This window comes from Manacus vitellinus, unplaced genomic scaffold (assembly GCF_001715985.3).
Source record: "Manacus vitellinus isolate BGI_N305 unplaced genomic scaffold, ASM171598v3 scaffold_8_pilon, whole genome shotgun sequence".
Taxonomy (NCBI): domain Eukaryota; kingdom Metazoa; phylum Chordata; class Aves; order Passeriformes; family Pipridae; genus Manacus; species Manacus vitellinus.
This window is the reverse complement of record NW_021940864.1, coordinates 6,539,048-6,566,134: the sequence shown is the minus strand read 5'-3', so window position 1 is coordinate 6,566,134 and position 27,087 is coordinate 6,539,048. Positions and strand designations below refer to the sequence as shown.

Sequence of the window (27,087 nt, the reverse complement as noted above, 5' to 3'; positions counted from 1 at the left end):
ATCAAACACGGCCTAGAACCACAGGTGGTAGATACTTGATATTGATGCTAAGAACACCAAAGGAGCAGGCACAACCCAGCAGTGCCAAGTAGGAAGACACCCCCTGCATCTGCAAAGAGCTCACCCAGATGCAGCCAAGATCCTTGTCCGCTACCTCAGAGTTATGGACTCTAAATTCACTCTGAAAATAGAAAATGCAAGGCTGCTCGCAGAAGAAAAGCTTTTGAGTGTTGGTTCCCATTTCTTCTAAATACATGCAAAAATTTGCATCATTAACAAGTTCACAAGTTGAGAACAGACTTCACTCATACAAAGGTCTTAAAATTATCCAAAAATGACACAAGCTCTCTATTACTAATATACATCAAGTTTAGAACAACAGGTTTATTTAAAAATACACTTTATTTACAAGACATTCAAACTTCATTTTGAAAAAAATATAGCTATACATAAAACTTTAAATTTTTCACCAATGGTTAATAAAACCATAGTGAGATTTACAATTCATTGATTCAGCAATCACGGAAATTACATCTTGGCACATTAAATCATATAATGAACAGAAAAACTGGAGGAAACTTTTAAGCAACAAAACTCCATAAATGTAACAATCTTGTACAGCAACATCCTCACAACAAGGTGTCACTGTTCAAATAAAGTATTTAACATAGAAAGTGCTTCCACTGTACAGCAGAGTAAGTAGAACTTACAGGAATGTTTATAGCTTTTGAATGATCTTCTACCTATTTTCTAATTAGCAATCCAAGTTTTCCCCCAGGATATTAATGAATGACCAGTGAACCCCCATGATTTCATTATACCTTCCCAGGTTTAGAAACCAACCTTTTTAGAAAGTTGACTCAGGTAGAGTGTTTATAAAGAATTTAAGTATATATAAATGCATATGTTCACATCTCAGGATGACTACTACTCAGACAACAATTCTACACAGATCACAGGATACAAAATAGTCCTTATAGCTCACATAATAGCTCACATCAAGCCATCCATAGACCTTGGGTGGTAAACCTCACTTTGGGGAAAATTCAGGTGCTGGCATATTCCCTTCAAAGTTCAGAATAAAAGGGAGTATTCAGGACAGTAAGTGTTATTAATCAGGAATGGAAGAGGGAAAGAACAGGAAAAACTAAAGGTCAAAAAGTGGTTTGCAATGATAAGGTGTGTCACATAGGAAAACCAGAAAGAGGGTGAATTTGAATAGAATGGAGTGCAGAAATTTAACCAGTGCATAAAAGAGGTATTCTTAAACTGTATTATAGGTACACCACCATGACCAGAAGGCTAGCAAAACCATCCTGCTTTTATTGAGGAAACAAAATAAGAAAAACATTAATAGGAAAAAACCACAGAACTTTGAGTTGGAGTAAGTATTGTAAAGAACACAAGGAAAATGAAGTCAACTAAAAACTTGGCAAGACAAAAGCAATACTCCTAAAAATAACAGCAGTTATTTTTCTTTACATTGAAGAACAAAGGCAAGACCTGCATTCAGAGAGTTACAAAAGAAGGAAAAATTAACAATCAAATCGGCATTTTTGGCACATATGAAAAGGTGACAAAGAATTGATTCACTTTAGAAAAAGGCACACAACTGATGAAGGTCCATAAACTGCTTTTGCTTTTGCATTCAGGGTCATGTTAACTTATTCCAGATTTCATTTTTACTCCAGAGCGATCTGGTAAGGTTACCAAATGTTTCATTGTCATACAACTAGGTCACATGTATGACTGGTTATGGGTCAGAGGGCCACATTAGCTGGACAACCAGTTGAAAGTCAAACATAATTTAAGCAGATTTCCTTTGCTACAGGCAGTGATGGGCAGAAACGGACAACCACTGCAAGAGAACCCAGATGCCATAAAGAGACAATTGTAAGGCAGTACTTGAAGAGGACGCAGTAGTGCAATCAATCAGGGAGGGAAATAAAGCAATTAAGCTAAAGAGGCCAGAACAGAGATTTTATGACTACAAATGGACTACAAAACTGAATGTAAAACAACTGCCCATAGATACAGGCAAATACTGAAATATACTGTATTTCAAAATGAGGGGAGACTACTCCAAGAGAATTAGAAGAGATATGCCAAGAACTGAAGGGAAATAAGCCAATACAACATACACACTGGAATTAAGTCTTCTATAGAATTAGAGAGGGGCCACCCAGTACAGCCTAGTTGTGACACACTTAAAAGAGACGGGAAAAATATTTTTTGTGGGACTTAAATGAAGGTAAAGATGCTGGTCAGAAACCTACACACAAAAAAAAAAAAAAAGCAATGTTCATCTCATAAATAACATAGCTGTGTTGGTTTTGCTTGCTTAACTAATAAAGCAAATTTAAAATCTGCTTCTTTTCTAGACCTGAAGATTTGTATAATCCCTGGTATTTTCCCATTTATTCACAGGCAACAGTTACAGTCCATTCAATCAGACAAGAAAAAAAAAAAGCCTAAGAATGTTACTTCATTGTATTTTCAGACTTCAACACTTTCAAAAGTTTAGAAAATACATAACCATGGTTTTAACAAATACTAGAAGAATAAAGACGGTCCATTTTGTCAAATGCTCCAACATCACACATACAAGTTTTTTTTTTTAATCCCAGAGTAAATACTGCCATTCCAGCTTTCAAACATTTAATAAAATATATATATATATTTTTTTAAAATTACCTGATTTAAGACACAAATGCATAATTATGAAAGGGTGCTTGTTTTAGAGGATATCTGGAAGCAACTTCTCCTTAGGCTTTGTTGTTATTTTAGGAGCTTTCCATTCTGGTTCTCAAAAACCCTATAAATATATTTGTTATTTACATCTAAACCTCATCATTTAAACACCATCATAGATGAAAATAAGGGGAAAAAAAAAGAACAGAAGAAAGGGCTGTCTTACTTTATGCCACACACTTTTAAAAGACAGAGCAATTCTTACAATGTTTCCTGATTTACATTAATTCGTGCAATAACTGCCAAGCAGGATCCTGCTGCTGCCAACAGAAGCAAACAGGCCAGAGGATCAAGCTTTTAATTATATTAACAAATGTTAATTTATATAATAAAAATCTATAATAAAAGGCTATGAAACATATTAATTCACCCAAGAATCTGTTCAAAAGGGACGGGTAACTACAAATCTAGAAATGTGCTATTTAGACTGCAATCACTGTTTCAGTAAATACTATTTTCCAAGCAGCAAAATATCCTGCTGTGTGTTTAAATATTCATTGAATTAATGCAATCATCTTTATTAATGTGAAGTTGGTTGCTTTTAAGCCAGCCTTACAGGGAGGTCCCAGTATTGTCCCAGCCCAGGTATGAAATCAATTTGCTCTTTCTGTTAAGGTGTCACTGAGGTAAAGACAGTACTATTTTATAAAGGTGTCCCCAGGAATAAATGGATAAAATAGCCTGTCCAGGCCACACGGACCATTGAAAGGCTGCTTTTGAAGCAAAGTGTATTTGAAAGCTTCTGGATCTGACCTGAATGGCCAGGGAGGCTGAGCACTACACTCAGTGTGGATTAGGTAGTGGATCTCCTCTCCCAGAAACATGGAGGGCACACCTGACCTAAACCCAATGCTGGTGACAGAGCATGTCACCTTGTTTTCCTTAGAGGACCCCTGCGTGCCTTCAGAAAAGAACAAGCAGCAAAAAGATAATGAACTGCTTCACTAAATTCACTTTGAGATACACCTTTGGGCAGGGGGAGGAAGGGCAGGGCAGAGGGGAGGGCTCAGACCTTTAAAGGTAGACAACAAGAAATAATTAAGACTAAACTAGGAACAATTCCCTGGTTTAATTTTTTTTTAAAGCTCCCTCTAAGTGATAATACTGCACACAAGACTTAAAGGTACTTCCTTAATTAATACAATTATGTCTTAATTAATAAATTATGTCTTAATAATAGAATTGCAGAATTTTAACTGTTTATAACAAACACATTAGCTTATTTATTCAGCATGAATAACAACAGACACTCAGTGTTAAAGATAATGCAATCATCCCACACAGTGATAAAGTAAGACCATGGTTCTTAGAACTTCTGTTGTCAGAAGGAAAAAAATATTTAAAAAGACTGAGTTGTACAATCATAATGGTGAACAAGATAAAAGTTAATTGGATGACTGCCTACATTTCCATTTGCTAGAATCAGTGCAGACAACATCAGTAGGTATTTATTTGCTTTCATGATAAGCAGTCTATTCACAAGCACACTCATCTGTAATTAGGCTGGGACTCCAGTATTACTATTAGAGAAGCAAGACCAGCTTCTGCTCTGTCCCTAAATACAGGAGTCAATCAAGAAAACAATGCAAGTCAAAATTCCTGAGTGCTTCCCCTTAGACACTCTTAATTTCATTCACAAACCCCACTGGCCAGGAGCACAAGTGTTATTGTAAAACATGAAAAAATGGGGTTTAAGGACCAGCAAAGCATCTTTACTGAAGTTCTTCATAAATATACAGTACTTCAGCCCAGTACAATCATTATCTGGACACAAGGCTTTCAAGAAACAGCTCACTTCAGCAGGAAAGGACAGAGTTTCATTCCCAGTGCCACTGGCCATGAACTGCAAACATCAGTGCAGACAGCGAGCAATACACCCCATCCACTCTAAGAACAGGAATTCATCCTTATTTTGGTGGCAAACTGGGTAAGGCTGTATCAGAAAAATCTTAGATGAATGCAACAGCCTTGGTGGAAATCTTAATCCTTATTTCAGATACAAGGGGCTTTTAGGTGTATTTTGGTTTACAGCTAAAGCACAGAAATCTTTTTGCCACACCAACTTCAGCTACAACCACCAGTGACCCCATTCACAGGCATGATACGTTTGTTCTGTGAAAACATGATGCAGACCAGAGGGAGCTGCCTAAAACCGTGTACTGCTCGCCTGTGATTTGTCATCAGAAATGTCACAATTTTTCAGGCTGTCCTCTGCTGCCGGGTCTTCGATTGGGATTTCAATGTCACTTTTACTTGAACCATTGTCTTTGTGCCCTGCAGAAATGTAACTGTTGTTTTTCTCTGAGTAGCCATTAGCTTTAGCCCGGGGGAGCTCCCTCTGACTGCAGCACAGCTGAGGGTCACAAGCTTTTGAGATGCAGGGCGAGCTGCACAGTAGCTGGGAGGTCTTGTGATCAACATACTCTGGCTGGATGGTCACAGAATGGACCCCTGCTTCATGGAAAATCTCCCGTATTTTGTAAGCAGCGTCTTGGTAATTGGCAGGGGTTTGGCACTTGACATGAAGAGTGGCAATATTCTTCCCACTTGCAAGCTCCCAGACATGTACCTCATGAAGGCTGCTAACTCCTGGTACACGAGCTAGTCTGTCAGCTGGAAGACATAAGAAAAAGGTATTAGAGGCTTTGGTGTACTGGCTAATTATCCACTGTCCCATTTGGCACCCCATCCAAAAGCAGCAGTATCCAAACTATCATTTTAGAAGAGACATACTTGATAAAACATGTTTACTCCCAGCTGCCTTCAGTTCAGCCTCCAGATGACTGCATGAACAGGCCACCTCTCCTTTTGGGTTCACCCTTTCCTCAGGCAATTTACTATTTACCAACTGTTCATACAAGAAATGTTAGAGCACCAATTCCTCCATCAAGACCCCATATCTTCTGCTTTCTTTCCATCCTGAGCATGATGGAATTTCAGAAGTACCTAGTGCTACCCCACAATTGACCAGCGTGAACAGCACCTTAGAGTTACAAAATAAACCAACCTTAATGGAAATTTCTAAGCTGTTTTGGAAGCCTTTAGGAAGAAGCCACTACAGGGTTGGGAAATATTGTAACTCAATGTCATTTCTTTCACAAACAACCCATACAAAGCATTAACAGCTCAAGACCTGGTATTTTTGATGTATTGTTGGAGTACCACATTCTCAAAATGCATGCTTTAACTAATCCAGAGAGATTTGAGTCATGTTGCTAGGACACAGGCATGTGACTATTTCTCACAGTTCTTGAGCATTTGGAGCTATTATGAGTAAATAATCCAAACCTGTCATTCCACAAATAACATATGCATTGAAATATATCATTAAAATTAACAGCATTTCAACAACAAATTTGACTTACTCAGTGCTTGTATATTAACACCTTTGGGGACCATCTGCAACAAAATAGTTGAGGTCTCCTTGATAAGTGGGAATGCAGAAGACAAGATGATGATCACCATAACTATTGTCAAGCTTGGATCAATGTAGCACTGCCAATTACACGCAGCATCCCCCAGAGGACGTACATAGAAGATAGTAGCAGTAACTACCACGACCACAGATCCAAGTGCATCTCCCATAACATGCAAAAGAACACCTGAAACAAATGGCACAATTTCCATTAGTGGGGTGGTTTTGGTTTCTTTGCTTTGTTTTGGGCTTTTTAGGGGGTAGGGGGGAAATACTCCTGCATTTTTCAAGTATGTTCTAGTTGACATGAAGAATGAAAAATTCCAGGCATTAATATCATAACCAAAGTTTTCAGTAACCACTTTCAGGAAAAAACAGCAAGGGAAACACTAAATCTGAAGCATAGCTATTTAAGTAGGATGCCTTATTAAACATGTAGGGTATGCCAGCAACTTCTGTCCAACTGCAATGCCATGATAACGTAAAATGTGTTTGCTTCAATGCCTGCAAATTTTTAAGAGATCCTGGCACATTAAATCTCAATTAAAAATTGATGACTAAATCTATCAGTTCTACCCTGGAAGCTGAGAGAGCCACAGATAACCCCCAGTAACAGTTATTCTCCCCCATCAGTTTCTATGACACTCCTGAAATCTAAAAAACTACCTGAGCAAAATCTAAGTCCAGCCTTGTGGCTTTGAATACCCTCAAACTCCAGTTTTCAGAACAAGCTTGATTACCAGTCATATTAAATCTGGTGCACCAACACTACTCAGACTCAGCAAAAATCAGACTCTGGTTTGAGATCAGTCACATGGTTTAGTATGTGCCTGGACTACTCTAAATGGAGAGGAATGCTAGGTGCCTCTTTTTACATCTTTAAATACTGTTTTGCACAAAAGGCAAAGACACAAAAGGCAAAGACAAAACAGGCTCTTAAGTAGCACAAGTTTAGCTGCCCTTTAAACTACAATGACCAAAGTAGTTTTCTTGCTATGAAGTTACAAAAATCCAAGAAGTCTCTTTTTCTTCTTTGTCTTTTTATTACTTTACATAAACTTCCCTCTTCCCATCACTACTCGAACCACTCCACTTTTGTCAGTCTTTACTATTCAGACTCAGATTTCATTCCAACCCATGCCTAGTTCAGGGAATCTCTCTATATATGAAGTTAATTTCTTTGTCAATACTTTTTATTTGAGACCTATGAGAGAATAAAACGAACAATCACCTTTTAACATCCCCGTGACACGTACTTTGAAGTGTTTCACTGCCATTTAATCCCTTCTTTGGGCTAGAGAAGCTGTAAAAAGCTCCCCCCAAAACTCATTAACAACACAGCAAAGAGTTTGGACTCTTCAGTGATGCTGGATACTGGATTAGCCCTAGAATTGTGCCTGTGCTGCTGTTTCTTCACAGTTCTGGACACACACCTTGATTTGTGTGAGGCAACAACCTCTGGAGTTCCTCCAAATCACTTGGGTCAGATAAGAAAGTACAAGCTTCTAGTGAGTCCGACTCTTTCTGCTAGAGTCAGGCATGTTCTGCCCCATTTGGCAGACTTCCACAGGGTTTTACTCCTCCTAACAGTGTTGCAGTGTTTTCTTTTCATTTACAAATAATCTCAATTCAGCATGGGCTATCAACTATTGCACTAGCAAGAGGGACAGGCAGGATGCAATTGCCAAGGCAACTAACCAAAGAGAACAGCTTATAAAGAACAGGAAAATGTTTCAGAAAGTCTTCTTTTGAGTTAAGAAAAAAGTAAGTATGTCAGAATTTTGAGGAATTATTAGCTGAGAATACAGAATTTGGAAAATGCTTATGTTACACTAATAATGTCAATAATATGTACACCCTGGTAATACATCAATAATGAGGGTCTAGGCAGAAATGAACCCATTTCCCTATCAAACCCCAAAAGCTATGATTATAAGCTAGAAATGAAGATTAATTTTTACTAAATAAAGTATTAGTAGTGGTATGTTAAGCATGGTAAGATCACAGTTTCCAACAGCTTGTGTTGGAAAGTCTGAATTACCCTACATATGCTCAAGAAGTAAAAGGAATAATTTCACACTGCAATAATTAATCCTGTCAGGCAGAATTTGTGGATTCCTGTTCCTACCACTTTTAAAATCAAGGAAGCCATTCCTCTAACAATCCATTTTGTCCAGCCATGTTTTTCAGGGAGGCTCCAATTCTACAACATAAGAATTTTTTGCCAAGTGATTATAAAGTAAGTATAGCTATGTAACTAACTTCAAAAGAAAAACATAAATGTTGAATCAGAATTTTAAAGACACATATCTGTAGCATTGGCTACAGAAGCAATGAATATTTGTAAGGACAATAAAGACTGATTTTGTAAAAATTACATATCAAAGTATTACTTACAAAAATTTCTCTTTTTAAAAATGAAAGATGACAGCTATTTTAAAATAACTGTTTTAAAATATCCTTATCCTTTAGACATTTTTGAAAATTTCCAGCATCATTATACCCAGGCACTGTGGTTCAGGCAAGCAAGGCCTTCTCTAAAGCAATTTCTTATCCTTCTCTCCTCATCCCCAGAATAAGTTTTCTTATTCTGCTGCAATAATCTTACCATTATAATGCCATAATATTCAGTGACACCGATTTCTAGACATCCAGGCAAGTGTTGTGGCTCTAGCACACGGTTTGATTTTCCAAAGCATCTTGCCTTACAGATGCATTCTGTAGCTCTGAAAACACTTTTGAAAGACAGGTAGACAGACAGACACACACACACACTAAAAAAACCCCAGCAAACCCAAGTGCCTGACTGCCACGTCGATCTCTTAAGCAGAATTCACACAACGCAAATTTACACAACCTTGGAGGAATATCAGATGTTGATACATGACTATAAGAAGCCTGAACTACTATCCTGTCAGGTTTCTGACAGCCCTTTCCCTGGGGACAAACTCAGTGTTTCATATATTCAAAGACATCTGCATTTGGCTCTGCTCAGAGTACCTATATAGACATGTATACATAGAAACACCTACACAGACAGGGAGTGACACATGGGTAATTTATTCCTAGAAGTAGCTATAGTATTTCGCTCCACAGATTCCCAGAGACCTGCCAAATTACAACGTAAGAGGGCTGATCCTGTCTCAGACTTTTCCAGGAATGGGTTCACAGTTCAAGGACCTGGAAAACCACGGTGCTGCAGTACCAGTTGCAGAACTTTTTTCCTTGTGCTGACACCAAAACATTATCAACCTCGGGATTTAAAAGAAATTCTGTTTTCTGCTGAAAAGCATTTTAAAGTTGAAAACTGCTCACCTACTACAGCTGTGACACTCAAAGATGCTCCTCATAGCTACCTGCGTTACCTTCCTGTAAAGCCTCTACTGACTTGAGCTTAGTGCAATAGGGTTTGTATCCTTTCCAAAATGTTTGGCTGCACTCTTCTAAAGAATAAAAATCAAAATGTGAGCACACTCAGAGACAAATCGGCATGACACTATTTTGTTACTACATGTACTATCTCATACAACCAAAACCTTTCTGCCGAAGATAACCAGGTCCAATTACATAGAAGAGTCCTGGGCTTTTACTCCCTTTCTTACTGATAATTTGGGAAGGGGAGGGGGAGGAATCTGAAATGCAAATCATAAAGTGTTTTAAGCTAATATAACATTAGCAGCATATTCCCATGCCATACCTCTGATGTTCAAGGCTTCAGACTTTTTCTCTTTTTTCTTCTCAGACCCCCCTTCAGGGCTTTTTTGGTCATTTGGTGAATCACCTGCATTCAAAGAAGAAACGCTGTGTTGTGTATAAGTTCTACAAACAGAAAAAACATCAACCTTCTCAAAACCAACTTCTTTCAAAGATGACAAGAAGAAAACAACCAAGCCAGAACATTTCCTATGCAGCCCTCTGAGCAACGCCTCCTTCCCCCATCCCGCGGAGACGCCCAGCAGGCCAGTGTAAAGTACAAGGTGAAAGAGGCGGCGGGTGTCTGAATGAGCTTAGTGAAAACCCCACAGGGCCCACGGGTGGCTCTGGGGTTCTGAAAGGGCCCAGAGGATGGGTCCAACAGCTCGGCGAGTCCCGAGGGCAAACGAGATGCAGGGATGGAATGGGGAAGGACGCAGAAGCGGGGGGTGAGGGATGCGGAGAGGTGAGGGACACGAGAGAAAGGCGAAGATGCAGCCGAAAGGCACCTGCTTCAGCCGCCCCCCCTCCGGCGTGGCCCCGGGCACATCCCGGAGCTCGGCGGCGGCGGCGGCGGGGCCGGGGCGGGCGGCGCGGCAGCAGGCGCCCCAGTCCTGAAAGACGAGGAGCCCCACGACGTTGACGGCGAGGCCGAGGGTGCCGACGATAAGCACCAGCTGGGCGTCGTCGATGGGCTCGGGCCGGGCGAGGCGCAGGACGGAGTCCACGAGGATGGTGAAGCAGACGGCCGGTGAGGAAGACGGCGTTGCTGAGGCTCCCACCGCCTCGGCGCGGCTGTAGCCGTAGGTGGCGCGGGCCCGCGGCGGCTGCGGCGCGGCGATGCGCCCCGTGGAGAGCCCCACGCAGAGGGAAATGAGGTCCGAGAGCATGTTGAAGGAGTCGGACACCAGCGCGATGGAGTTGCCCAGGTAGCCGGACACCAGCTCCGCCACGAACGAAGCGACAGTGAGCACCAGCACGAAATGAGCGCACGTCTTCCCGAGGACCGCCCCATGGCGGTGGGCTCTTGCCCCGCGCGGTCCCGCTCCGCGCTACCGCCGGGACATCGCCGCCGCGCCGGCCCGCAATAAGTGCGGGCGGCCCCGGCCGCGCCGCCGCCCACGGCCCGCCCGCGGCCCGCCCCGCCACACGGCCCCGCCCCGGCACCGCCGGCCCCGCCGGGCCTCGGGAGCTGCCGCGGGGGGCACGAAATCAGCCAAACACGGAATAAATAGGAAAAAGAGATGGGCCGCGGGCAGGCGCGGAGCTGGCGCGGTGACTGGCGAAGGGCCCTGTCGGGTGGGCAAAGTCACTCAGTGCTGCCCTGCCTGCGCTCCCACCATCCAGAGACGGTGAAGTCCCAGTGACGGATCCAATAATTACGCTCCTTTGGTGCTTTATTGGTGGCTTCAGTGCCAAATCAAAGGACAGAGTGCCATCTACTGAGCCAGCTCATTTCCGGCCACCAGCCTTTAAAAAGGTGTGTCAAAAACCCAGTCGAGTCCTGGGTTGCATCAAAAGGAGCGTGGCCAGAAGATTGAAGGAGGTGATTCTCCCCTTCTGCTCTTTTGAGACCCCACCTGCAGTAGTGTGTTCAGTTCTGGTGCCCGCAACATAAGAAGGACATGGAACTGTTGGAGCAAGTCCTCAGGTGGGCCACCAAGTTGATTAGGGGACTGGAGCACCTCCCCTACAAAGACAAGCTGAGAAAGTTGAGGCTGTTCAGCCTGGAGAATGAGAGGTTGTCTGGAGACCTCACAGCAACCTTCCAGTACCTGAAGGGGCCTACAAAGGGAAGCGAGAGAGGGACCCTTTGTCAGGAACTGTAGTAATAGGACCAGGAGTAATGCGTACAAATTGAAAGATGGGAAATTTAGGTTAAGTATTAGGAAGAAATTGTTTACTGGGAAGGTGGTGAGATGCTGGAATAGGTTGCTCAGAGAGGTTGTGGATGCCCCAACCCTGTCAGTGTTCAAGGCCAGATTGGATAAGGTCTTGAGCAACCTGTTCTAGCGGAAGGTGTCCCTGCACATGGCAAGGGGTTGGGACTAGATGATCTTCAAGGTCCCTTCCTACCCTTCCAGTCGTTCTATGATTCTATGAAAATAGCTCCTTATTGTGCAAAAATTTATCATCTACCTATGAGAAAAATAATTTCATGCATTTATTAACCTACAGGATAGTCTACAAGAACCATAATAAGCAAGTAAACCTCTATCTTGTATTTGTATTAGATTTAGATTTTTTCTTGTCGTTGTTAAAACAGTTCTTGAGAAAGTGACAGCCCTGCTTGCAAATAGAAAGGGACAGACCTGGACTACTAATACAGCATTTCAAGGTTGATGGGAACAACTGAATAATCAAAGGAGGTGATGGGAAATTAAGTCATCCTCAACTATGGAGTGCTCAATAGGAGAACTGGATCCAAAAATAATAAATAGATACATAGAATACATAAGACCTAAAGAAAATTATGTCCTTAAAATGGTATCCTGGGAGAGTTTGGAGTATTTCAGCTATGCCTGAGGCACACCAGTGCAGAAGTATGACTTCAGCAGCTGCAATTCATACTTATGCATCACATCCCACGTTTTACCACTTGACAAAGCACCCATCACTATCAGATTATAAACCAGCAAGGCCAGGGAACACTATATTGTCCCACCTACCAAAGGCTCTGCAAACAGAAATTCACAGAATCACACAGAATATACTGAGTTGGAAGGGACCCACAAGAACCTCCAAGTCCAGCTCTTAGCCCTGCACAGCACCATCCTCAAGAGTCACACCATGTGCCTGAGAATATGGTCCAAATGCTTATTGAACTCTGACAGGCTTGGTGCTGTGACCACTGCCCGGGGGAGCCTGTTCCAGTGCCCAACCACCCTCTGGGGGAAGAACGTTTTTCTAATATACAACCTAAACCTGCCCTGACACAACTTCAGGCCATTCCCTTGGGTGCTGTCACTGGTCACCAGAGAGAAGGGATCAGTGCCTGTCCCTCGTCTTCCCCTCACGAGGAAGTTTTAACTGCAATGAGGTCTCCCCTCAGTCTCCTCTTCTCCAGGCAGAACAGATCAAGTGACCTCAGCCACTCCTCGTATGGCTTCCCCTCAAGGCCCTTCACCATCTTTGTTGCCCTCCTTTGGACACTCTCTAAGGGCTTAATATCTTTCTTATGCTGGGTGTCCAAAACTGCCACAATATTCAAGGTGAGGCTGCCCCAGTGCAGAGCAGAGCAGGACAGAGACCTCCCTCAACCAGCTGGCAATGCTTTGCCTGATACCCCCCAGGACAGAGTTGGTCCTCCTGGCTGCCAGGGCACTGCTGACTCATATTCAACTTGCCATCGACCAGGACCCCCACGTCCCTTTCCAATGCACTGTTTTCCAGCATCTCATTCCCCATCCCAGGTGCAGAATCTGGCCTCCCTGCCTTGGAGGGCATCAACAGCTCCTCCCAGTTTTGTGTCGTCTGCAAACTTGTTTAGTATTCCTTCCAATCCTGGTTCCAAGTCATTGTTGAAGATGTTGAAGAGCACAGGGCCCAAGACAGAGCCCTGCAGAACCCCACTAATGACAGGTTGCCAGTTTGATATTGCCCCAGTCAGCTGGGACCTCCTTTCCTTAAAGACTTCAGGAATTTCCTCTTTTTTCTAACTCTGAAGCTATTGCATTGTTACTGCTATTAATTGAGTTTGAGCAGTTGCTTGAATACACCTTTTGAATGAGACCTCTCCATTTCACCTAATTCTGTGCACACAACCAAAGCCTGTCTTGCACAGAACGCAAGATGTATCTTAACCTCTTGAGTGGGTTTGAGTAGCCATTCAGAGGATAATTACCCCTCCAAGGAATTAATACACACAACTCCCAGTTAACAAGAGATCTTTGTGCATGCCTTTCACACATTCAATACCCTGCAATATTCAAACTAAAAAATGCATAAAAATAAGTGTATTGAAATGAACCTTACCATAAAGATAAACATAGTCATAGAAACAGATAGAGTAACTTACATCAACACACATTTCAGATCTATAATTACAGCCAACAAGATAAGAGATTTTTAATGGTTGTGCCAAATGAAAAAGAGTATGACAAAGGTGGAACAAAGAGAAGAAAAATATGAGTTATAGGAAGTCAAATAATCAGATATAAATTTTTAAATGATGGTCTATATCTTCTTTACTATAATTAATGATAGAAAATTCTGCCTAGGGCACGTCACTTACAATGAAAAAAAGACAATTCTCTGAGGCCGAGATCATTGCACCTGCATAGAACTGAAAAGAATTTCCAGTGGTTCTTATTTTAGGAAGACTGATAATACTGACTTATAAGCTGAAACATCATTAATCCTCCTGCACAAAATATGCATCAATCCTCTTTGGGAAAAAAAAAAAAAAACAACTCATAGTCCTGAACTCACTTCAAAACATAAAAATATCAGTTATTTTGAAGAAATAGTGTTAAAAGTATTATTTTCAGCAAATAAGGGTAAGTCCTCTGACATTGAACACAAATACATCTAACTCTCTAAAGATGTCAGAAGCAGTACAAATTCAGAGCTTCAGCTCTGAAGCTTTATCTGCTAATCCTCCAATTTATTCCTTCTGTCAAGCTCACACATCTCAATCTGCTTCTTATGATACAGCATCAGTCTGAAAGCCACACACTGACACACAAACAGAGCAATATTTGTGCTGAGTTAGGCAATGGGTCCATCTCTGAACTGTTTCCAGTTCCCATCCACACATTTTGGAGATGAGGGAACCAAACCTGCACTGTCTTCAAAACCCAGGGCAGCCATAGATTCATACAGAGGCACAGCAAAAGTCCTGACTGCCTCCTTTACTCCTTTCCCAGTGCTGTAACACATTTGAATCGCTTTTGTCTTCTGAATATCTAGCGTATGTTTTTATGGAACTGGTCATTCTCTCCTGCTTTCTGTTTCTCATCTTCTGTCATAGTTAAAGCCCAGCTGGCAACTGAGTGCCATGCATCTCCTTGCTCACTCTCCCCTGCCCCCAGAGGGATGGGGAGGAGAATCAGAAAAAAACCTTATGGGTTGAGATAGGAACAATGTAATAATTGACACAAAGTAATATATAATACTAATACTATTAAAAAGAATAATAATTGTTGTGTGGTTTTGTTTTGGTTTTTTTTAAAGAGAGATTAATAAACCCCAAAAGACCAGTGATTGGCAGGTCCTGACCAACCCCCCCAAGAATATGTACTGAGCATGACTCTCTGTGGTATGGAATATCTCTGGTCAGTTTGGGTCAGCTGTCCTGGCTGTGCTCCCTCACAGCTTCTTGTGCTTCTCCTTGCTGGCAGAGCATGGTAAACTGGAAAGTCCTTGACTTAGAGTAAGCGCCACTTAGCAACAACTAAAACAGCAATGTGTTATCAACACTCTTCTCATATGAATCCAAAATGCAGTTGCTATAAAGAAAATGAACTATCCCAGTCAAAAGCAGGACATCTTCAGTTCTTTATCCATTCAGGGGCTTTTCCCTTTGCACTATGGCTGCTTAGAAGCCTCTTGGACGTCAAATCTTTTGCTTGCCCCATTCTGCATACAAGCCTCCCTGTCCCTCTTCATCCAGGTATCACAATCACTTCAGGACAAAAGACTCCTAAAACTGTCAAGTGATCAAAGGTAATCATTCTCATTCAAGAAGTTGTTGTTTTCAATAACAAGAATAATTAAATTTGGTTAATCTTCAGAATAAAGTGTATGTTATCCCTGTAGCTATTTTTCACTTTGATCTTCTTCCACATAATCCAAAAAAAAGTCATAATTCTTCATGTTGGAGTCACCAACCCTGTAAACAGTGTTTTCACTCAGGCTCTTCCCCCTTTCTGGGCACTGCTGTTCTGCTTGCACCAATCCACTTGCAGTATCAGAAGATTTGGTCTCAAATCCTTTTAAAAAGGAACCATGTTTATGTTTGTTTTGCAGTGTGCTTGGCATCCTTCTGTGTTATACACTGACTGCAGACATTCAACAATATAATGTTACAGTTACACTTACTCATCCAGAACTGAGATTATCTGAACAAGCTACATACTATTAAACAAAACAATCAACCTAAATATCCCAGGCTCTCTGTTTCTAACTATGCTGAGTTGGAAGAAGTTCCTCTTAAGAGGTTCAGAAAAGGTTGTCCAAGACCTTAGTTTTCTGAACTATTTGCCAACTTTAGTTTCAGCTACAATACCGCTAGAAAAGCTGCAGTTTCCTCATCCCAATCAGGAACAGGAGTTGGTAAAATTCTTAAGAACTCATAAAATTATTACAAACAAGACAACTTTCCTTCTGAATCCCAAAGATGCAAAGCAGTCCTATAACCTTCAAGATCTCTGTGTGCCAAGCTTTCAAAGTACTCAGTGTACCAATTTTTAACACCCAGCCATTGGCAGTCAGACCCTCTAGCCAAGAGGTTGTCCCCACCTGGCCATAAGGGGATGCTTAGGTAACAGTAAAAGCAGGGTGAGTATATATAATACTTCCTCTTAATACTCTTTTATCCTTCAAGTATTTTCAGCTCAAATGAGTTTCTGAGCTAGATGTTTCGTAGCCCTCAGTGCATTTTTCATTCATCTGCAAGTCTAGCCTTTCACACGCTGATGTAGACTTCAACATTAATTGGCAACAAGTTCCCCACATCACTCTCATGGTGTGAAGAATCATAGGATGGTTTAGTTTGGAACCCCCCTATCATGAGCAGGGACATCTTCCACTAAATCAGGTTGCTCAAAGCCCCATCCAACCTGGTTGAGAACCCTTCCAAGGATGGGGGATCCACAACTTCTCTGGGCAACCTGTTCCAGTACCTCACCACCCTCACAGTCAAGAATTTCTCTAATACAAACATATCCTCTTTCAGTTTGTACCCATTACTCCTTGTCCTATCACTACTTGGCCTTATAAAAAGTCCCTCTCCAGCTCTCTTTTAGGTATTGAAAAGGTGTTTTAAAGTCTCTCTGGAACCTTCTCTTCTCCAGGCTAAACAGCCCCAACTATATCAGCCTGTCACCTCTTTCTCCTTGTTTTGAACCTGAATCCTGCTAGTTTCACTTAATGTTTTCTTGTTCTTGTTTCAGAGAATGGGACAAACATTCAATGACTACTCACCCTATGCCACTCTTGGTTTTGCAGACTTGTGTCATGCCCTCCTTAAGATATTAATTTTCAAGATGACAGGTAACAATCTATTTAGTTCCTTCCAGAGAAGCCATTACCAGCCCTTGAAAGTAGGATATCTCTATAATTATGAGATGTGACAATAGTAACAGCAGTAATGATGGTAATTTTCTTTTACTACTGAATGAAAATAAATCACTCATAGCCTCGTGCTGCTGTAGAATTTGAATAGCAAAAAGAATCACAAAAATAAGGAACTAAGTATAAACGGTACCATTAAGAGAGATCACTCTTCATCCTTCTTATCAAAGTCCTGACAGAGATTACTTTTTGACCCATCATAAAAATTACTTACAAAAGACATTTCAGAAATGACCTGGAAGAAACTAAAGAATGAAAGAAACCAACGCCCACACGTTGCCATATGTGATAAAGGAGTTATGCCTCCTTAAGACTAGGGAGGAAAAGATTACATTTGCACTAAAAAGCTGAGGCTGACCCTGGGCACATGACATTCAGTCCATGGCTTGAAATGCAGTGGGTGGCTGTGAGAGGACCTTTCAGCTTCATTCCGAGAAGACCTGGTGACAGCCCTGAAGGCTACTATGAAGTTTTTTTCTCTAAATTAGGAATGCTGGGCCAAATTCATAGGAAATCTAAATGGAAACCATGTGGTTGGCTTCTGCTACAGATAAATTTGACCACAAAATGAATCACAAAATAAACACTGACCAACAGACCTTGTTGTGGAAGGGGGTTAGTATGAGAGTATTCTGTTTGCAGGTGGTTTGTTCCTCATTGCTTTCTCATTTTATTTGTATCTCCCTCTCACACCTGCAAGAGGAAGATGAAGTTTCACTGAAGGGTGACACAGCTGGGAAATCATCAGGTCTGCTTCAATCCAGGGACCAGAAACCTAAAAGGTAGCTCTCCAGCAAGACCTCAGCAGTCTGGATGAAAGCTTTATCAGTGCCCTTGGCAGAGTACAGAGGTGAATGTCCCTGGATTTTTAATCACAGCTATGACTTTTCATGACAGTCCTGAAACTGTCCTGGGGAGAAGTATTGTACCAGTGTTGGACACGGAGAATGTATTTTTCATGGATTTCTAAAGTTGGCTTGAATACAGTGGTAGGGCAGTCTGAAATTAGGACCCTGTGGGATTATTGAGTTTCTACCCTGGAATGTCTCCTGTTTTGTTATATTTGTTATATTTTTTTCCTATTTTAAGATAGTTGTTCAGTTTTTTAGTTCTAAACCACCATTCCCTGCTCTTCATATCCAGCATACTGGATATTTTTGCAGACTTTGAGACACATCCAGTCATTATCTGCTCTAGCACCTGGATAATACTTCCTGAAATATTTCAAATACTTGACAATTCACTTTTTTTAAAAGTGTAGTTCTGTTATGTTTCTCATATAAATTTATGTGTTTATATATATAATCTCCATATAACCTTTTTCTACTGGGAGGTAGCACAGCACATTGCAAAGAACATGAAGAAGAGAAAGCCACTCACCGATTTCATCACTGTAACTTGCATTGAGCCCTACTGCAAAAAATTCCTTTTCTATTCCGGCAGCATTTCTAGACTGAATCCGACACCAAACTTGTGTCTGTATCAAACTATCTGCAGAACAGCCATCCAAATAAAACAATTGCAGTTAACTTATAAAACATGTCAACCTTAAAAATCCGATTGTATTGAAACTGTTTATGACTTTGAACTCAGTTATCTTACAGTCCTTTTATTTCCTTACAGCTCACCACAGATACTGTGATGTAACAGACAGTCTGTCTATTCCTTTGCTATGAAAGTGGTTCAAGGTTGAGAGCGAATGCAGATACCCAAAGTTCAGCAGCACTAGTACTGTTGGAATCTAGGTTCAGAAGGTTTAACCTTACCTTTATGCTCTTGCATCAACCATCCAGGGATGCTTTGCTTGCTTTACTCATGGATTTAACTTTTTCATTCTGCATTTTCCATTTTGCCCAAAAAGTAGCCCTAAAACATTTGCTTTTACTTGCTTTGATGCAAAACTTTCTCGTTGGAAACTAATCCTTGGATTATCTTTGAAGGTTTCTTTTAAGAGCATTCAAAACAGATCTGAAGAAAATCTAGAGAAGCATGTTACTAAATAAACTTTCACAGTCTCTTACCTTGTCTTTTTAAAGGTTTTGTGTTAGAGCTTCACTGAATATAGATTAACACACACCTAGTTGCCTTTTCAGTAGCTGCTCAGAAAAGCTTTGGAAAAATTTGGTGAGGATTATTTGCCACACTATTAAACTAAAGAAAACCTTCAGAAAATATGTGTTCAGTCTTAGGTATTTGATAAACACTTAAAATTACTTTAAGAGTGCCTCTTGGCCTTTTTACTCAATTTGAGAGGACTACATCCAGCAGTACTGTAGAACTCAAAGCCATATAATCTAAATATTTAGTTATAGTAGGCTTTGGTTACCTACATGACAACACATTAACACCTCTGGGATTTATGGAAATAGACACATAAAGCATACATCCCTTCATTTGTGCATACTATGTTGTCAAGCATTTAGGAGTTGGATGTCACAGTGCACTACCCAGGCAGCATAAATTCTGAGGATGAGGATGCACTGTGTGAGTGAAGCAACTGTCTCTTGGTAAACTCTGGTGCTGCACATTTGACAGTCATCTGTATGAATGCAGTCAGAGGATGAATTGACATGAAGAGTTTACTGAAGAGCTAGTGCTTTCAGGGAAAAATAGTATCAATCTGGTGAAGATAGACTCAGAAGAGAGGCAGCACAGAGTAATGCTGATCTTGAGGATATGCTTTTAGGTTTTTCAGGTGTGAAAAACACAGTAGGCCAGATTACAGGTGTTCCTTCTCATTCCTTACAAAGGCCTCTGGGTCATCAGAGTGGCAAAGTCTGTCACCCTTTCAGCAGTGCACTTGAAAGACAAACCTGTTCCAATCAGGGAACTTATTTTTTTCTTCTTAAATGTGAGTGAACTTAATGATCACACTGACAACCTCAGAAACTGAAACCCTCTATTCTGGAACTCTAATTCCCAGACCATTTTTGCCATCTGCACTATAGGTTGTTGGGTCTGTTCAACTGGAGAGCACCACTACATTTAAAATTGCTTTTTGATACCTGCACACTTTAGCTCACTAGGTCTCCACTGGGAAGCTCTATGGCATTAAGATGCAGGTTAAGCAGCCATTTATCCACTTATTTTGGCCTATAAATGTCCTCACTTCCCCTGGGATCAGCATGTTTGCGACAACAGCTGTGAAAATCTAGTTCAGAATATAACTTCAATGCAGCCTTCCCAAGTCACCTAGGCATTTAAGGCTAGTGCCTCTCTTCATTCACACATGTATACCCCAAAATCTCTCCTAATTACAAAAGCCTGGGAAAAAAAAGATACGCCTCACAGCAAGCCTCAGAATAAACAAACCCACTCTGCGTAGGTCCAGAAGGAGAAAGAAGGTGTGTTCTGCATTTAAGTGGCTGCTAGCTTACATGCCACCTCTTATCTGAGAGGCAGGCTGCTGGTGCACACTGAGATAGGAGAACCAAGATCCAGCAGTGTTACCACGCAAAAAGCTCACACACATACCCACTAAATTGTACAAAAGGGAACATAAAAGCAAGCCACTTGGCTGCTAACACAGAACGTGTTTTATTTACTGAATTGTGAGCTGTGCAAAGACCACGAGGTCCCTCATGAGAAGATGAGAGCTGTTTCTCTCAGGTCACGGACATTTTATGGATGGTTTAGTGTCAGATGGGTTGGGCTGGGTGACATTTTTATTTCCTACTTCCCCCCACCTCCCTGTACAGATCACAAAACGACAGAACAAATGTTTTGTTCATGTTAAATCTTTATTAATTTTCTCAAGACAAACAACAGAGAATTATTATAATCAGACTAACGCGGTGCTTTCCAAACTGCGATCCCTCTAACAGTTTAAAACTGTGTATAAATGAGTAGAAGAGACAGTTACACTGACCTACATGAACAAGAGTAATTGGATCACTGTGTGCAGTAAAACAGGCTTCTGTATTTTTACGACTAACTATGAAGGGCATGGCCAGTATTAAAATTGTCTGGTATTTATTATAAGAGCATAATTTTTTTTCAGCTGCTAATTACTTTGCCATATTCTTCACCTTTGTGCCAAAACTTTCTGCATAAGATACAAGATTTCGAAATTGTCAGAAAACTCTGGCTAAAGTTGCTCTGTCATTTCCAGCAGCAAGAAAAATCTTTTGTGAATTTTAACTCCTAGGAAAAGTTTCCTGGGGAAGCTTTAATTTTTCCCTGTTTTTACAAGTATATCCAGGATTTCAAGTCAAAGCACAACTAGTCTATGATGGCCTCTGCCATGGATGGCCCAGCTGGCTCAAGTACCTCTACACAGCAGTTCCTTTAGAGACAGTAGAAATATTGTTATACCTGTAGTAACTTGCTCTGGGTCAGCATCAAAAGAAAGAACAGGGGCACGTCCTCCCTGTGCTCTTGCTGACCTCTCCTCCTAGTCCTAACATAGTGTGGGGAACTACACTTGTCTGAATCAAGTGCAAAGATTGACCTACAGGACAGAGAGACCTTAATTCAATCAGGTGGGAAGACACAGGTGCTTACAGCTGGCAGAGGGGACAGACAGGAATTTGCACAACAGAGAGAGAGACAAAAGGGAATGGCAGCAGATGAAGACTTAGGTAGTAGGACACTGTAGGACACAGAGGAAAAGGGTAGCAAGAACCAGAAAAAAGAGAAGGGTGAGGGACAGAAGAGTAAGGGATGAGAGGAAAAACAAGCCTAGTCAATGGGTGGAGGAGGGAATTGGCTCTGTCTGGGTAAGCAGAGATGGCAACTTGGAAAAACTTACTTAACAAGAATATTTGTACTAAGATGAGCCCCTGAGGTGTGGATGTTGCAATGAGTTAAATGAGGAGTACAGATGTGGAACAAGGGAAAAGGATGGAGAGCTGGGTTGGCACCTGTAAACACCTCACTCAGTGTCCAGACCTGACTACCAAGGCTCGTTGTAGGCACATCTCACTCTGCCACTGCTGTCAGCAGCATCCAGGAAACCCACCAGCTAATTTTCCATCCCTGATGGCAGACCATGCAACAGAGAAATGAGATGAACTGTTGGCTGTGGTGATTAATTGTGGCATTAATACAGGAGGAAGAATTTGTTTCAGTGGATTTAGATGCTCCAGCTGCCCTCAGCACCCACAGTACAGCACTGGACAACTGAACCACTCTTTCTTTTTTGCTTTGTGTTTTTCAGACAATCACATACAACAGAAGAGAGGGCTGTTTAAATCTATTCCTACATGGGGAACAGAGATATGAAGGCAATTGTCCCCTTTCCCTAGAAAGCCTGGGAGGTAGAGGGCTACTCTAAAAATCTTTACCTATCAGTGAACCATGTGAGGAGACTCCTCAGGTGTCACTAAAGGTACTGCCCATGGACAGCTGGACTGCATCAGCAGGATTCAGAAACCATGCCCATCTGCTTGAATTTCTGCTGCTGATGCACTAGAAAATTTGCCTTGACTTCCATCTCCAGCAAAGAGCATATTTTCCTCATACATATGATGACAAGAGAGATATGGAATCCCTTTTTTCCCACGTTTTTTAATACATAATATATATGTAGAGCATGTGAGTATACTTTTCAGAGTACACTATTTGGGGAATAACATTTCTTCTGAAAGAAAAGTAATAAAAATCCTACTCAGGTTGAATACAGAGAGAATTAGAGGAAATAAATGTGAAATTTTACCAAAGTGGGAATTACAAAATTAAGTCCAGAAGAAAAGAGCATTCCCTCTACAGTATAAAATGGCATTATCTTACCTGTAGGCACTACTGCAAGCAGGGAATTTTCACCATACCAGAAACAGAGAGGTAAAACCACCAGCTAATCTACACACTATATTTATGGGATGGTACGAAATTCATCCTTGGTTCATGCAACTTAAATTCAGTTGAAAGCAAAGTGGAATTACCAGGTATTTGGACAAAAGTCTATTGGACAGAGAGGGATGGCTGTGTTGTCCCAGAGATTTATTAGGAGTAGGATCCTGGAAATTCAGGGAGAACATCATTTAGCTGCACAGTTGCCATTAATTTCAGTTAATTTCCTTATAAGTGCTGATGTGTTCCTAGAAGCACAGTTTCAGAAGCTGTCTTCCAAGAAGTCACCATAAACAAAGACTTTTTCAGGAATTGCTGACAGTTCCCAACACAAAAGCCTATTAAATCCCTCAGCTAACTACATATCGCCACAGATTTAGTCTAAGAGTAGCTCAAATGTTAAACAGTTGGGCATCTAAACACACAGGCACCAATATCAGTTATGCATCTGGGTTTAATGCTATACACCAGGAAAGTTAAAGCTTCAATATGATCTGCAGATACCTTTAATAATGAACAGAAACATTTTCCAATTCAAGACCTAAAACAAAACACATTAAACACTAAAATATAAACTATCAGTTTTTTAATTTCTAATTCCAAAACCTGGAAGTCAAACATAGGACTTACCTCACCTCAGCTAAAGCAATATATAACAGCATATAACAGAAGCTGCTTTTTCAGGTGGGGTCTCTCAGCTTTCCCTACAGCACATCCAGGTAACACTTTGCAAATATCTGGCTCCTATCTCAACTGAAATATTACTATTCTTAAGAAATATGTTTGTATGTGTATATAAAAACATACAGAGAGAGAAAAAGAACTCGCATGTATCATGCATCAAAGAAAGTGAAATAGCTGCTGCGGGAATGAGAAAAACAGTCCCCATCTCTCCTCCCAAATGAAGAAATTTTAAATTCCTATGCTAGGACAAATAAACTAAAAGGCCAAACCTCTGTGCATTGAACAGAACCTTCTGTAAAAGATTTCTGTAGCAGAGAACCTGTTTTTCCTCTGCATGCTTTCCCAAGCGCAGGTTAACAAACATCAGCAAAGAACACTTCAGCTCCGTTTTTTCAGTCAGCATCCAGATAGTCTCACAACATATTCCCAAACCAAGGAAGGCTGAGACTCTTCTCTTGCCCTTACCTATTCTCTTATCTCATGCAAACTGTGAACACTGCTCAAAGATAACCACATCTTTGACAAAATTTATAGCAGAATTACTAAAATATTGAGAGTGGAGACTCTGGATGACTGATATTTCAGGATTAGGTATTTACAAGTATCTCCTCAGGGTGGCAGTATGCTTTGTCCCTTGCTTAGCCAGACAGTGGATTAGGGAGAAAATTTCTCCTGCAGATCACTGTACACTTTAGAAAGACAATACATACACTGCTTGCACGTTACTTACTGATAAACACATATGGTGGTAACTGGAAACATGCATGGGTTCAGGCACAAAATCCACTACCCTCACTAACAAAAGAGTGAAGAAAACTATGTTTTACATGCCCATCTCAGAGAAGCAGTAAACAGTCTTTTTAAAAAGAGTCATTAAGCAGAACTGTAGAGGGCTGGGAACGCTGAGCAACCGCATGAGGCTATTTACCTGTTTCAGTGTCTCCGCGGGGAGCACGACAATAACAGCAGTCCATGAAGATAACGTAGTTTAACACATTGAGGAGCAGACCTGAAACCCCGATAATGAGGACGAGCAGTACTTTCTCCGTCTTCTGAGGATTGATAAACCTCTTGATAGCCTCAACGAAGACGCTGAACATCAGAGCAGTGGCAAAAACAGAGTTGCCAAAAGCTCCCAGCACGTCTGCTCGGCTGAAGCCGAAGGTGCTGGCCTTGTGCCACTTGATGCGGCTGAACCTGACGCCGAACAAACCGATGATCATGGAGATCAGGTGAGAGAGAACAGTAAAGGCATCTGAGGCTAAGGAAAGAGAATTGCCCACGTAGGCTACGGAGATCTCAACAGCAAAAATGACAAGGCTCAGCACACACATGGCGATGAGCCTCATGCTCCGGCCCGAGTAGCGGCCCATTTCTGCTGCTCTCTTCCCCTCACTCCCAGGTTCAGCAAGACAGAGCTGCGTGAGGAGCAACTCACTGCCTGTGATTCTGCCCTTTATCTGTCAGTGCTGCTCACATGTGGGAGCCACTTTTATAGGAAGCAGTAAAGCAATAAATCAGTTTAAAGGGCAGTTTAGCAAGATTTGTCATGTGAAGGCAGCCTGAGGGCTCCAGTCCTGCAGGTGTTCCACCCTCAGGAGGCTTTTTTTCCTACAAAACCAAAAATAAGCCAAGGGAGACTACTGGGAGCACCAACATTTGCTACTCTACTCAGTGGCAGTGTACTAAAAAAAGAATAAGGCCGAGAGCATAAGAAGGTGGCTCAGAATTTTAAGTGGTTAGACAAGGCCTCTCTTTTGCACAAAACTCTCCTCTCATGTTTGTTTCTGCCATCTCTGTTGGCAGTAATTTTAATACTGAAAAAAATCTTACTACATACCTATGTAAGAAGACATTTTAAATCCATGTTGAGTGGACATTATTTGTAAGAACATGCTAAACCTGTGAGAATCACTGAAGATGTCATACATAAAGCAAGCTTCAAAGACAACTGAATTCATCTTTCATTTTAGCAACCTAGTACAACAACTATTCAACTTCTTGTTCTTTTGTCATGTTTTAACATTGCCCATGGAAATGGAGAAAATTTGGAGGCTATTTGCTAAACAAACAGCCAGTACACATGGAAGCTGAGGCTTAACAATAAACCACATTGTTTATTTCCCATTTAGAAAACCCTGTCTATCTCAAAATCCCAAAGTAAGCCTCATAGGCTTGCACGGAAAAGTCAGAGTTGGGGAAAGCACAGCCAGAAATTAAGGAGGAAATAAGAGCTGCTGAAGTCCTTGCTTGTACTTTGTGCCATTTCTGGAACAGAGTAATATCCTGAAGCAGTAACATTTTTTGTCCCTCATTGTAGTGCCTCTTGAGCTCCCGATAGTTAACACACACTCAGAAACTGCGGCAAAGAAAATCTGTAGCACACTAGGCAATATGGGCCATAAGACCACGTGCCTTCCTGAAAAGCTTGTGCTCCAGTTTTTTGTTTAAAATGCCCATCTTTGTACATATATACACAGTCAAAACGGAAGAAAATTACATGCAGTACAGCCCTGGAGAGATAAGATAATAATACTGATAACCTGAGCTAACCAACTGTCCCTGCTGACCTCAGACTTCCCAAGGTGAATTAACTTTACATTAAAAATTCAAACACCCACCCCCAATTTTCATCTGGATTTTTGCTCACAAGGTTTCAACTGCCAAAATATTTATGTTTCAAGTCCAGTTTGTTAGAAGCCTTGACTGTCAATACATGTAATTTTTTAATATTTAGTCATTTGTCTACCTACACACTGCAGCTGCAACTTGGAGGTTTCCCTCCCCTTCACTTTAAGAACACCATTATTAACCCTGGAAGGGTGAATTAGTAGAACTAATTATAAAATTGAAAACTGGTATCTACTCCTCTTCCTCTTCATTGTGTCCCACCTGTGTTACTACTTCTATTCCAGCTATTTCTATGGTAGTTTTTTCCTTCTTGTATTAAAGTGATGTTTAATTATTTATTTTATTATCTTAACTACAGAGCATGAAAAGTGAGAATTTTTTTTCAAGTTATTCTCCTTTCAATGGGAACAGTCAAAGGTCAAAGTTCAGAGGTCTCAAAATTCCTGCCTTACACAAGGTTGAGATTACCAAAACAAGAGCTAAATGAAGCACTTCCTTTGCTCACCTGTGCTTTATTTTTTAATAAGGAGCTGCTAGCACCATGTTAAGGCAGTTCCCTTACATTCCCCCTTACTATTCAACCCAAATTTATCAACATACAAGAACTAAGGAACATCACGAAATTTGCAATTCAATTATTAACATAAAGCAGTATTATTTAATCAACAGTGGTGTATTATTCCAATTCATACACCTATTTTTCTAACAGACAATCTATTAAGAGTCTGAAAGTTTTTTTCTATAATGCTTCACAGATAGCTCAGATTGTGCTTTTGTTGAAAGGATACTTGACATGAACATTATCTCTCCCAGGCAAACATTAGCCT

The 27,087-nt window shown here is 41.1% G+C and overlaps 1 protein-coding gene across 1 annotated transcript; it reads right to left on the bottom strand.

Annotated features, from left to right (window-relative positions):
- Positions 1 to 3,841: 3,841 nt before the first annotated feature.
- Positions 3,842 to 25,002, bottom strand: SLC30A10 (solute carrier family 30 member 10). Its single transcript, XM_029965128.1, has 4 exons — positions 24,558 to 25,002; positions 9,864 to 9,947; positions 6,117 to 6,353; positions 3,842 to 5,364 (listed from the first exon to the last, which is right to left on the bottom strand). The coding sequence occupies exons 1-4, from the start codon at positions 25,000 to 25,002 to the stop codon at positions 4,898 to 4,900; spliced, it is 1,233 nt and encodes a 410-aa protein (XP_029820988.1). The 3' UTR covers positions 3,842 to 4,897.
- Between the last annotated feature and the right edge of the window lie 2,085 nt (positions 25,003 to 27,087).

Coding starts and splice junctions, on each gene's coding strand:
- SLC30A10 (XM_029965128.1), bottom strand. CDS start 25,002: ATGGGCCGCTACTCGGGCCGGAGCATGAGGCTCATCGCCATGTGTGTG. Junction 9,948..24,557: donor CCGCGGAGACACTGAAACAG/GTAAATAGCCTC, acceptor CTTTGAATGCAG/GTGATTCACCAAATGACCAA. Junction 5,365..6,116: donor TGTTAATATACAAGCACTGA/GTAAGTCAAATT, acceptor TATGTCTTCCAG/CTGACAGACTAGCTCGTGTA.